The sequence below is a fragment of the Pelobates fuscus genome, chromosome 1 (assembly GCF_036172605.1).
Source record: "Pelobates fuscus isolate aPelFus1 chromosome 1, aPelFus1.pri, whole genome shotgun sequence".
In the NCBI taxonomy this organism is placed as follows: Eukaryota; Metazoa; Chordata; class Amphibia; order Anura; family Pelobatidae; genus Pelobates; species Pelobates fuscus.
In genome coordinates, this window is record NC_086317.1 from 401,405,843 (window position 1) to 401,419,293 (window position 13,451).

Consider the following 13,451-nt stretch of genomic DNA (forward strand, 5'->3'; position numbering starts at 1 on the left):
TTGGACAGACTGACGTTGCTCTTTTACATTTAAGCTAGGCAAGTTAAACCAGGAGCTTTGACATGAACAAAAGTCCACATACATGAAGCATGCCCTTCAAAGCCACAAGCAAAGTGCTTGTGCCTGAACTCTGTGTATTAATAGCAAGAGGTGAAACAACAAGGGGCAAATTAAAAGCCTTGTGAAACTATCGTACTTGGCAAGTGGTTATGTGGTGGAGAGTGAATGTTAGACTGCTGAAAAAGATTTGATGTACACACACAGATACACATTTCACATTTTTATTAAATGTAGGTCCGACCATGATCACCTTAATTCTGGGCTACCGAGGAGAGTATTTCAACTTGCACTTGACATGTCATTTGCATCCGGATGAAAGCGTCCATTAAGAGATGAAAATGTCGAAATTACCTTTATATGCCCTGCTTACGATTTAAAAAAGTAGTGAAGATTCATACATATATATATTTACATAGCTGGGGTATGGAACCTTCTTCCAGTAAATTTAACAAGTAGTTGCCAAGTTGTGTTTGATAATCTTCTCCAGCACTGTAAAACAAATTAGCTGTCCCTCATAAGGATAGATAGGAAGATTGTAAACAAGTGCTAAAAGCTAAACAGTCCTTCGGTTGTAATTACTCCCATCAGATATTGTCACTTGGAAATAAAAACACTGAATGGAAAGCATCCTGTCACAATATTAAGTATCTCGATTTCTAAATGTTTTGTTTTCTACCCGGCAAAATACAGCCAAGAAATTATGTCCTTTGTTCCGCTGGACCTTTTTTCCTTCTTCAGTAGAGATGCCCAACTTGTCCACAATTATATCATCTGCCTAGAGAGGGGAATAATAAATAAATGTTTTTTAAAAAAATTAAACAATTTAACATATAATAAGTATATAGAAGATATCTAAATAGGCTTTTAAATTTAAAGAAAAGTACAACAGTCACCCAGAACACACTCCAGCCAAATCAAGTTCTTAAGGACAAAACCTCTTAAAATTCTTTGTCCATCAAACAAAGCAAAGGGTTTAAGGGCTCTTACTTTAGAATGGCTAGTTTCAGCACTTTTCTTACCAGTTGTTCTTCAGAGACTCTCTCAAAAAGGGGATGCTCTATGAAATGTTTCACCATCCAGTGGTGGACCTCCTCCACATCAGTTATAGTGTAGACTAGGCCCTGGAATATGCAAGTACAGACATTTTGCATTCATCAACTCACATTTAGCTTTTAGAAGAAAAAGAAAAATGTTTTGCAAGCAGAAAAGCCAAAATATAGTCTACAAAGTATTTGATTACAAGAAGATTCACATTTACATACACATCATGTAAACGCTTCATAAACTAGTTAAGGACCCATCTGTCCTTTCCTCAGTTCTCTGAGCATAGATTCAACAAGCTGCTGGAAACATTTTGCAGAGATACAGCTATGTTGACATGAGAGCATCAAATAGATATGAAGGTTTCTGGGGTTTTACATGCATGCGGTGAGTCTCCTGTTCCACCACATCCCAAAATGCTCTACTGGACCAGGCTAGTGACTGTGGAGGCCTTTAAGAGCACATTGAGTTTACTGGCACATTTGAGGAAGAAGCTTGAAATACAGCATCTGTTAAATTGCTGTCAAACGATCGGCTGATTAAAAGTGTGCCTACCTAATAAAGTGGCCATGGAGTATAGGTGTACATACAATGCATTAACAAACAGACACTCAACCTGCGATGCCTTAAGGCGATACCGTAAAAGAAAATTAATTTAAAAATAGAGAACATCTTTGCACAGATAGTTGTTTAACACTGTACACAGTTTGTGATTATCCTTGTGATATTTAGAGGAGTTTGAATGTTTTGCACAATGAACAGTTTGAGAAAAAAAAGAGATGCTAAATGTCACAGCACGACTATGCAGAAGCACTAGATTGGCGGATATGATGCAAGGATGATCTGCGCCAGAGGAGTGGCAGCAGCAAGACCGGTACGCAGGGGGAAATAAGGCAAGTAAATCTTATCTGCTTACCTATATAAACAAGTTACGTACAAACCTTTGTCTCTTTGTTTTGTAAATGGGGCGCTACTGATTGGCTGAGTCAGCTGATATTGGGCACTTGTTTATAAACTTTGGGGTTTAAACCGTCCAGTAACTCACTTCCTCTCTGCTAAAGCCACCAGTTTTCAGATAAGTACTACTCCACAGGGTTATTTTCTAATAGTTCAATTGCAAAAACCAAGGGTGTAGCAATCCTTTTCTCTGCATAAGTCCCCTTTCAGCTAAATGAGTAGTTAGCGGACCCGTAGGGAAGGTACCAGCTCCTTAACCCCTTAAGGACGGCGGGTGTGCTATGCCATCCTTGGGGACCCGGCTCTAAACGCTGGCAGGCGGTATAGCATGTCCCCGCCATCCTATGTACTTACACGCTCGCCGGCATCGCGTTCACATGGACGGAATGGCCGTCCATAGCAGTGCCAGCAGTGGGAGTGCCTGTAATGACAGGTAGTCCTCCTGCTGCCTGTAAAAAGTAAAATAAAAGTTTAAAAAAAAAAAAAAAAAAAAAAAACAGTGTCAAATTAAATATATACTTACACATATATATATATATTACACACACACTGTCTAAGTGTATTTTAATATTAATATATATTTATATCAAAATACTCGTAGAATGACAGCTACACTCACCTGAACATACATAAATGGGGTGCTGCTGGGGGCCAATTTATACAATACACAAGATCCAGCGCACTCACCTATCCACTAAACAGCAACTTCCATGTTGAATGATTTTATAAGTTTTTTTATTTTTGCCTAGATTGGGTGTTTAAAACAATTAAACCCTAATAAAATCTGTTGCTGTTTAGTGGATAGGTGTGCTGGATCTTGTGTATTGTATAAATTGGCCCCCAGCAGCACCCCACTTATGCAAGTTCAGGTGAGTGAGTGCAGCTGTAAATATAATATATATATATATATATATATATAAATATATAAATATATATTTGGAAGTCTAGCCAACTCCCTGGTTTTGCACCCCTCTATTTAGCTTTGTACTACAGAGAGCCCCAGATGGAATTTTGTTTCCCCCAAATAAGTGGGTTAATCTCATAAGAGCAAACATTAGGCTGTTAGAGTAGGACCTGCCAAAGATGGGGTACATTGACGTTGTGGCAGGCTTATACAATGTATGATCATATAATGTAACTAAACCCCCATTATTTTTGCCTACATAAGGCGTATTTGGGAAAAAAAAAAAAAAATATATATATATATATATATATATATATAAAAAAAATCTGTCACCATTGAAGTTGCGGTTTAGTGTGTGTGTGTGTGTGTGTGTGTGTGTGTAAACAGATACAATTTGTATATTGTAATACCTTTTTTTAATGTATTGGACTAACAAAATGTTTTACTGACAAGCTTTCGGGAGAACCACCCTTTCTCAAGTCTGAAGGTTCCAGGTTGTTGGACTTCTCTTATGTTTTGGTCACCCTGTACCAATTATAGGTACAGGGTGTGTATACTGTTAAATGTTTTGCCTGCTCTCCTGTACTGCTGAGGATTGCTACCAACTAGGTGGATTTGGCTATGGAGCCTGTGTAGTGCCCTCTCTGTCGGTATTGCAAATTGCTATTTCTGCAGGCAAGAGATGTTTTATGTTAATTATTGTCTTTCACACCCTTTTATAAATATGTCATTATGTTATGTTAAGTTCCTGTATGTTGTCTAATGTGCTTTGAATGTTTGTATTTTTGTTGAGTTTTCACAGCAATCTTGATGTAATAGTCATATAGACTAGTCCCAAGAAAAATCAAGTTTTGTATGACAGTTCCTTTTGGACCTGGTGTCCTGTGTGGATTTGTAGGGATCCCAGTGACGGAGTCTTCGGACCTGTTTGCTGGTTGCAGGATCCCTCCTCTAGCCCTGTGATAAAGCAAGAGAGCTAGGCCGGCGAGTCGAGATTTCCTTTGTAAAGGCAATAACTATAATCACTGTAAGCAGAGCTTCAGTGGAAAAGGCAGAGTGGACGATACCTGCCTGGAAGAAGAGCTTTGATGCCTGGAAGCTGGACCCAGGACCCTGGTACAGGCTGGGAAGCAACAACGAGATCCCGGCCAAGCTGCGGCACCTAGGGGCTGAAGTGCTGATGGTGTCCCGGCGATAGCTAGTAAAAGTGTTTGGCGAATGTACCCAGTCGGGGTACCAGGCGGTCCACCACAATAAATAAAAATATATATATAAAAACACATACACAGGCATTTTTTAGAATTATACATTTAGGAAACAGATTGCAAAGTTGAAAGGAAAGGAGCCTCCGTCTACAGGGTGGCCCATAAGTCCCTAGCCATCCGTCACACAGATACACTGGATACATAAGATATATGGATGGGTAGGGACTTACAGGCCACCCTGTACATATACCCATTAGATAGCACATGATGTCCATGTAACACTCTGCACAGTTGGATTTAGCAGTTACAGAATAAATACGTTTTAAGTACTTACCCCAACACGCAGTACATAGGCATATTCAGCTAGAAGAGTGGAACTGATAATCCTCCATTTGTGTTTTGTTTTCTTGAAATGAGGATCGGGAAACAGGAAAAACATCTTACTCAGCTAGAAAAAAAAAACTAAGATGTTAATTAACCCGATTGGCTGTTGTCTAATTAAGAGAAGGTTGCCTTGCAGTTCTTTATACTTTCAGTTAGCCAGTGTCAATAGGCAGGTAAGGTACAGACTGTTGTAGCCCAGGAAAAGCATATGTCTCTGCTACATTACTCTATAAAATCTACCCAATTTGTCAGTGATTAGCAACCCAATAATCGTAAACACTACACACATACCAGTCAGTCTATCAGACAGTGTCATCTGAGCATTTAGTTTGTCATTTGTTATGGTTTATGAATTGGTTGACAACCCCTATTTTTGTTTTAAATTCACCATGTACACAAAAGGTAGCACTGTAAAAGGATTCATATCTGAAGAATACATCATTATGCTAACCAATGGCATTGTGTCCTAGTGATTGGTTGGTCTTTTAGAAATTGCCATTCTATTAGCAAATCTCTACATTTGTGTGAATTAGAAACATAATTAGGGTGATTCAAAAATAGAGTTTCTAGACAGACAAAGGGAGAAACCACAAGTATTGCCTTTGGTTCCACGATCTCCTGGGAATAGTTTCGCAATCCACAGGATTGGTTTCCTTTTGGCCCATCCTATTATTGGAAATCACAAACCACAAAATATTCCAGACTGGCAGAGTATTGGAAACTACCTAAAAAGCATGTCTAACTCAAAACAGCAGATCCACTTCATCTGCACCCGCTATTTTGGTAAACTCAAGATTCAGGATTGCACGGGGGTTTAAATACTAAACCAGAAAATGTAGGGAATTCACACAATAAATGAAAAACTGACCAAGACTTACTTAGGACTATGTGCACTTCTGCATGAATCATGTTACGTTTCACTGCTGTGCCCCGCTGTTACTTGGTGCAGTCTGCACTTTTGTAATACTTTATTACAATTACTCACTGCTCACATTGAATGTATGCCATTTTTATTCATACCCACTTTGTTCTCAGGTGTCTGATATCTCGATCCTCTCTCTCTCTCTCTCTCTCTCTCTCTCTATGCATGGAGAACCCAGATGTTGGCCAACCTGCACAGCTAAGTTAGCTGGTGCAAAACTGCACATGCACAAATTTTATTTTATTTTGTCAAAAAAAGCAATGCTTCAATGTTCACAACAATACATTAACTAACGGTTGTTACACCACAAAAAATAAGCCAACCTGAAGCAAATTTCCCACTACATCCCAATGTATGGCTAAGAAAAAAAAAAAAAAAAAAATCAAAGGCCATGTTTTGCCCCATATTTTAGGTACCTGGGCTTTTTTAAAGAAGTTGGGCAAGTACTTCATGGCGTTGCTCCGGATGCAAGCAATGTTCTGGTACTGACCAGGATGGGAGAGCCTCAAGGACCTTATTCTGTCCTGCACGTAATCAGACACCTTCACACGAATCTCCAGTCCAAGCATGAGAGTGTTTGGGAACAGGGGAGACAATTCAACTGCAGATAAATCAAAGCAAGAAAGATGTAACTTTAGAGTGTACAGAGTGAGACATTGAACAACCAGTATCAGTATGTGGCAGGATGTGCAAAATACAGCTGGGCAATCGGATTAGAAGGATGAGTAAAATGTGTTTCGGAAAATTGAACCACAAAACCCTACTCCATTCAAGTGAACCGGTCATGACCTCCGCATCGTGTAACACCTGCTTCTGAGCCACTCAGCCTATTCATCAATTTGCTTGCCCGGGTGTACCTACTCATGCAGGGAAACACTGCTCTGAGACGCCAACATGCTGGCTTTGTTGCCAGCATCTGTATAGAATGGCATCAGTTCTGTAGCGGACCATGGGTAACCCGACCGGTTACCTCCGCTAAATTCTTCCCTCAGCCACTCTGGGACCGTTAAAATAAGCAGACATCCATTTTCCCCCAGTAATTGGACGACACACAGTTCTGGGAGCCAACTCAACTGATTTTTAATAGGACATGGTACAGTCAGGTTATACACAGACCCCCAGCAGGGGGTCTCCATCCAATTACACACAAACCCCTCCCTTGTGCCTGGGAGATAATTGAGTAAGGAACTGTACAAACAATTAGCTCCCAGGTACAAAAAAAAAAAAAAAACATACAATTTGAAAAAACACCCCACAAATACATTAATATTTTAGAACCCCACAAAGGTTACATTACCGAATAGCTTGGAGCTGGGGGAGGTGTCACTGCAAGGGTACATAATTCATTGTTGCACTATAGAATATTGCCATTTAATGTAATTTGTATAGTGCATATATGAACTGGCTGCCTAGTAGAGGTGATATTGTCAATTTCAAAGTTAATTTGATTGTATGGGAGGTTAGAGCTTTACAACCTAAGTTCCTCTTTGAAGCTGGGACCCCAACAGAGCTATTCTGTAAGGTGTGAGAAGTCACACATAAGCTGGCCTGGAAGTCCTGCTTCAGTATAAATTAACCCTCTCATCTGCCATTTGTCGTGATTGCCTCTTCGATTAGGAGTCCTTTGATATGTACAAGCCTTGTGTTCCAATATCTGTTGGTGCTTTATAAATAAATAAATTAAAAGGGGAATGTTAAGTTTAAAGGAACATTATAGTGTCAGGAATACAAACACTTATTGGGAGGCTATTGCGCATTCGTGCCAAAATGCAAAGCTGGGCCAAACAACATCTCCTTATAGAGATTCACTGAATCAATGCATCTCTATTAAGGAACATTTAATGCCTCCATGCAACACTGATTCAGCAAACACCTCTGTCTGCGTGACTGCTACTGTGTTACAGTCATTACATTAAAAAGCCTGCAAGGCCATACGATATACAGCAAAATAACTACATTAAGCTGTAGCTGTTCTCATGACTAAAGTATCTGTTAACCCCTTAGTGACCTCGGACGTATCAGGTACGTCAGACAAAAAACGGTCGTTAACTACCTCGGACGTAGCGGATACATCCACGATGATGAGAGCGCTGGAAGCAATCATGATCACTTCCAGCCGCTATGATGGTATTGCAGCGATGCCTCGATGTTGAGACATCCTGCAATACCCCCTTCACTGCCGGCCTGCCGGGCGATCACTTCCGGGTTGCGCCACGTGGAACCCGGCAGTGAGGCAGAGCATCGGAAGCCAAAAAATACATATTCATATTTGAATATTCATATTCAAATTTTTTACGCCGGCCAATGTCATTTACCCCCATCAAACCATATAATTGTTAAAAGTAGACAACCCAGGGTATTCAATATGGGGTATGTCCAGTCTTTATTAGTAGCCACTTAGTCACAAACACTGGCCAAAGTTAGCATTTCTATTTGTTTGTGTGTTAAAAATGCAAAAAAACTATTATGAACACTAACTTTGGCCAGTGTTTGTGGCTACTTTTGCAAATGGTATGCGATCATGGAGTAATTCTCATTCCTGTGGTTACCATATACACATACATACACATATTAACCCCTTCCCATTCACTTACCAGATGGCCGCCGTTCCCCTGCCGGCCATCGGTCTTCACCACTGGGGGGGACTGTCTGACAGTCCAGACAGCCCCCCCCCCCCCCCTCAGCAAAATAGGATCCCATGGGCCATGTTATCGCTCTGGTGCAATAGGCGTCCATAATGTTGCCATAGTGTTGACACACTTTGTGTATTTTTTTATTAATATATACATATATTAATATAAAAATACACTTCGAGTAAAATTACACACACACTTATAAAAAAAATAAATTAAATGTAAAAATTAAATATATGTGTGTAATTTTACTCTAACTGTATTTTGATATTAATATATATATATATTTATATAAAAATACACATAGAATGAAATTATATATCTATGTTGTATAAATAAAAATACGAAATATACATGTCCATATACATAAATATACACGTAGACTTCAAATATATAAATATGTATATATATTTAATTTCTACGTGCAAATTGATGTAATATGTTTACATAATTAAGTAATTTTATGGATTGCAATTTGAGGGACCTGTCTGACAGCCCAGGACGAAAGTCCAGAGAATTTAATTTGCTAGCACTATATTTAACCCTGTAACTTTCCAAGACACCCTAAAATCTGTAAATGGGGGTACTGTTTTACTCAGTAGACTTCGCTGAACACAAATATTAGTGTTTCAAAAAAGTAAAAAATTATCACAGCTATGATAAGGTCAGTGAAAGTGACGTTGTTTGCCTTTTTCACACACAAACGTCACTTTCACTCATGATATTGTTGCGATACGTTTTACTGTTTTGAAACACTAATATTTGTGTTCAGTAAAGTCTACCGAGTATAACAGTACCCCACATGTACAGGTTTTAGAGAGTTTTTTAAAGTTATATAAGGCTTGATTTTCTGTTTTCTCACATTAAAATTTGCCAGATTGGTTATGTTGACTTTGAGACCGTATGGCAAGCACAGGAATGAGAATTACTCCATGATCGCATACCATTTGCAAAAGTAGCCACAAACACTGGCCAAAGTTAGTGTTCATAATAGTTTTTTGCATTTTTAACACACAAACAAATAGAAATGCTAACTTTGGCCAGTGTTTGTGACTAAGTGGCTACTAATAAAGACTGGACATACCCCATATTGAATACCCTGGGTTGTCTACTTTTAAAAATGATATGGTTTGATGGGGGTAAATTACATTGGCCGGCTTAAAAAATTTCCCAAATCGGACATGGGTGCATGATGACCAGCAGTGAAAATTCCAAGTTGGAAAACTGAAATGCACACCCTCCAAATAAGGCATTTTAGTCCCCAGAGAACCCAACACACCTATACATGGGTGGTATCACTGTAATCGGGAGATGTTGCTGAACACATAAAACAACGCATGAAAAGAGTCAAAATACCCCAAGTTTAATACCTTAGAAACATAGAATGTGACGGCAGATAAGAACCATTCGGCCCATCTAGTCTGCCCAATTTTCTAAATACTTTCATTATACCCTGGCATTATCTTATAGTTAGGATAGCCTTATGCCTATCCCACGCATGCTTAAACTCCTTTACTGTGTTAACCTCTACCACTTCAGCTGGAAGGCTATTCCATGCATCCACTACCCTCTCAGTAAAATAATACTTCCTGATATTTTTAAACTTTTGTCCCTCTAATTTAAGACTATGTCCTCTTGTTGTGGTAGTTTTTCTTCTTTTACATATAGTCTCCTCCTTTACTGGTAAAGTTTACTGTGGGTACAGTAAATGAGGAAGAGAAAAATTACAGCTAAACACAAACACCACAGAAATGTAACTTTACCTTAGGTTGTCTTCTTTTAAAAAATATATACATGTGAATGGTATTCAGGGATCCCTGCCAAATATCAGTGTAACAATGTAACTTGCGTTAATTTAAAAAGAAAAAAAATGGTTCGAAAACAGCAAAGTGCTATCTGTACTTATTGCCATATAACTTGCAAATAAATAAATAAAAATAAAAAAACATGGTACAAGCACTATACAAGTTATAATTCTAAGCTGATTGAGGAGCAAATATCGCTTCACATAAATATTTTCCTTGAATAAACCAATTGTACCTAACAGACCACCATATCCACAGCCAATGTCTGCAAATTCCACCTGATGTTCTTTCATCTTCTCTTCTGTCAAATCCTTTACATCGTCATGGCGACAATCAGAGGACAAGGGTTTAAAAAATTCTGGGTAGTATTCAGACCAGTCCATTAGTTCAGGTTTCACTGGGCTATGTAAAATGGAAGATGGGGTAAAAACTAGTAAATACAATAATCAGCAGCAATAAAATTACAAACACAAGTCACACACACCACAACATGACTAGTTCGTCTCACAAGCTCAAATACCTTATTCTGGAGAGAACAAGGGTAATAGCATGATGTGAATACACACTGGGACAATCATACATGGATAATGCACTTTAGCCTACAGATACTGCACTTTGACAATAAACCCGTTCTTTCCAAAAAGACTGACACTCTAAACTGTGTCAATTAACCCTCTCCCTGAGAGAAACCCCACATTAAACCAGAGCCTTGACAAAGAAACAAGCAATTAACCATACATCTATAACAGACAACATACAAATGTAAACACTTGTTCAACCACTGAACAGCTCTGCATCATATGTCTGTACTTAAAGGAAGACTATAGCGTTAGGAATACAGATATGTATTCCTAACATTATAGTGCCCTAGTCCCTGTTCCGTAGCGAATAAATGGTTAACCATTCCCTTTGGCACTGGTGACCTCTCCCCCTCCATCGACAGCAGCTTACGAATGAAGCCGAATGCACATGCACGGTCAGAGGCACAAGCGCGCATTCAAACCCGCCCATAGGAAAGCATTACTCAATGCTTTCATATGGGGATCTTTTTTTGACACTGGACTCCGTGAGGAGGTTCAGCGTCAAATAAGTGCAATATACTGCGTGTAAATAACGGAAGCGCCTCTAATGTCTGTCAGGGAGACAGCCACTAGAAGCTGGATTAACCCTGCAGTGTAAACATAGCCGTTGCTGAAACGGGTATGTTTTTTTCAGCTGCAGGGTTAAAACTAGGGGGGGACCTGGCACGCAGACCACTTCATTGAGCTGAAGTGGTCTGGGTGCCTAAAGATTTCCTTTAATGCAACATACAGATATTAGAAATACTTGACATTTGCATTGACTTCCATTAGGTCAACTTAGTAGGGAATAAAATCTACACTGCACTATTTAAACTAAGTTATCAAACTCTGTCCTTGTAAGAAAAAAATAATAATAATATATATATATATATATATATATATATATATCCCCCCATCTCCAGTTTAGGGAGTAAGCTATAGATGTTGCAGTGCACAAAAGAGAGGCCTTTTTGAGTGGAGAAATTAGGACTAAAATTTGCTGGGGGGGGGTGGGGGGGGGGCATTGTTAGACTCCATCATTTGCAAGGGCAAGTAACATAAGGAATAGGAATTTGGACATCATTTTTGTTTGGCCATGTACCGTATATACTAGAGTATAAGACGACCCGAATATAAACCGAGGCCCATAAATTTACCCAAAAAAACTGGGAAAATTTATTGACTCGAGTATAAGACTAGGGTGGGAAATGCAGCAGCTACTGGTAAATTTCTAAATAAAGTTAGATCCTTTGTGTATGTGTTGCAGAGCCTTGGTGGGGGGTGGGCATTTTTATTATCTTAATAATTTTTGTTATATTTTATTATTTATATATTATTTTATTATTATTTTTTTCGTCCCCCCTCCCTGCTTGATACATGGCAGGGAGGGGGGCTCTCACTCCCTGGTGGTCCAGTGGCATTGGCAGTTCAGTGGAGGGGGCTGGCAGAGCATTTACTTACCTCTCCTGTCAGCTCCCTCCTCCTCCGCGCCGGTTTGGTCAGCTCCCCTGTCAGCTCCCAGTGTAAGTCTCGCGGCCGCGCTCTGACCCCGCGGCTTTCGCGAGACTTACACTGGGAGCTGACAGGAGAGCTGACCGGACCGGCGCAGAGGAGGAGGGAGCTGACAGGAGCTGCAGGAGAGGTAAGTAACAACTCGCTGCCAGCCCCCCTCCTACACAGCCCCCTGTCTGTATTATGGCAATCTAAATTGCCATAATACAGACATTGACTCGAGTATAAGTCGAGTTGGGGTTTTTCAGCACAAAAATGTGCCGAAAAACTCGACTTATACTCGAGTATATACGGTAATGAATGGGATACTTTATAATTTTGTGAGGTGGGGGTAGGATGGCTATTTTTTTATCTTTCCACCAACCCAGCAGGCCATGGTGTAGGATTTGTTTTCCAGTTTGAGGTGTGTGTTTATGGTGGTTGTGATGTGAACAAAATTGGAGTGACAAAATGGTTTTTAAGAATAACAGTATGGTCATATTTGGATTCCTGTTAGTGGTATGAGGTGTGTAGATGAAAATGAAATACAAATAGTAAAAAAAAAACAAACACAAATTAAAACAAAAGAATATATATAAAAGCATTTAATGATTACGTTTAAATCTATTTTCACTCATACTAGAAAGTAACAGCACAAATATTGCTATAGCTCCCAAGCTTTCAAATAGACAAAGAGGAACACTTTAATTTTAGGGGTGTGATTGGGGGATGGCCAGGGGCTGGGCTGTTCTGATACAATTTAAGTGACTTCTTAATAAAATGTAATTTATAACAAGAACAATGTATCTCATCTACACAGGCTGTTTTCTAAACATTTATTATAGTTTAAAGACAAATCGCTGGGAGTATTAGAGCTGTGGAACTGTTATACACTCAGACACACCAACAATATGGAGCTCCTAGGATGAAACAAAGGGATTTGGGCACAACATTGGGACTGTCCCTCCTAAATAAGGACAGTTGGGGGGTTTGTATTGCTGATGAGTAAAAATAAGTGCTTTTTTTTCTACACCCAGGATCTTATTTCCAACATAACACAGCATGGTGCAAATAGAAACTCACTATTGGAAGGTGTGATCTGCCATGGGGTTGGAGTGGGCTCTCTGTCTGTAATAACGCTTCTGAGGGTGTGATACGGCCATTGCCGGCTCTTTTATCGGACTAGTTCGCTCCACTTGGGTCTCTGACATTTTACTAGCACCAGGCTCAGCTTCCAACAACGTGCTGTCGCAGCCGTCGCACAAAAAAGTGAATCACGGAAGTCACGTGACAGAGTGAAGCCAGAACAGCGGCCATCTTTACTTCTGGTATGGGAATGTGTTTCAGACAACCATATCATATGGATTGCTAACTTGCTGTACTGTTCACCACAACCAAACCAGGACTGTGAAGACCTGGCAGGGAATGTGTTATTTGTAGAGACAGGAGACAAATGTGAAATAATAATCTCGGTTTCAGCCATTTCTCC

At 39.6% G+C, this 13,451-nt stretch overlaps 1 protein-coding gene across 1 annotated transcript; it reads right to left on the reverse strand.

Annotated features, from left to right (window-relative positions):
- Positions 1 to 267: 267 nt before the first annotated feature.
- Positions 268 to 13,244, reverse strand: METTL1 (methyltransferase 1, tRNA methylguanosine). Its single transcript, XM_063444779.1, has 6 exons — positions 13,046 to 13,244; positions 10,147 to 10,313; positions 5,890 to 6,074; positions 4,502 to 4,615; positions 1,080 to 1,181; positions 268 to 835 (listed from the first exon to the last, which is right to left on the reverse strand). The coding sequence occupies exons 1-6, from the start codon at positions 13,171 to 13,173 to the stop codon at positions 701 to 703; spliced, it is 831 nt and encodes a 276-aa protein (XP_063300849.1). The 5' UTR covers positions 13,174 to 13,244; the 3' UTR covers positions 268 to 700.
- Positions 13,245 to 13,451: the final 207 nt, after the last annotated feature.

Bases quoted from the DNA above. Each gene is read 5' to 3' on its own strand.
- METTL1 (XM_063444779.1), bottom strand. From the start codon at position 13,173: ATGTCAGAGACCCAAGTGGAGCGAACTAGTCCGATAAAAGAGCCGGCA. The intron at 10,314-13,045 runs GTGAGTTTCTAT...CATTTTACATAG, and splicing joins GCAGATCACACCTTCCAATA to CCCAGTGAAACCTGAACTAA. The intron at 4,616-5,889 runs GTACCTAAAATA...TTTTTTTTCTAG, and splicing joins ACTTCTTTAAAAAAGCCCAG to CTGAGTAAGATGTTTTTCCT.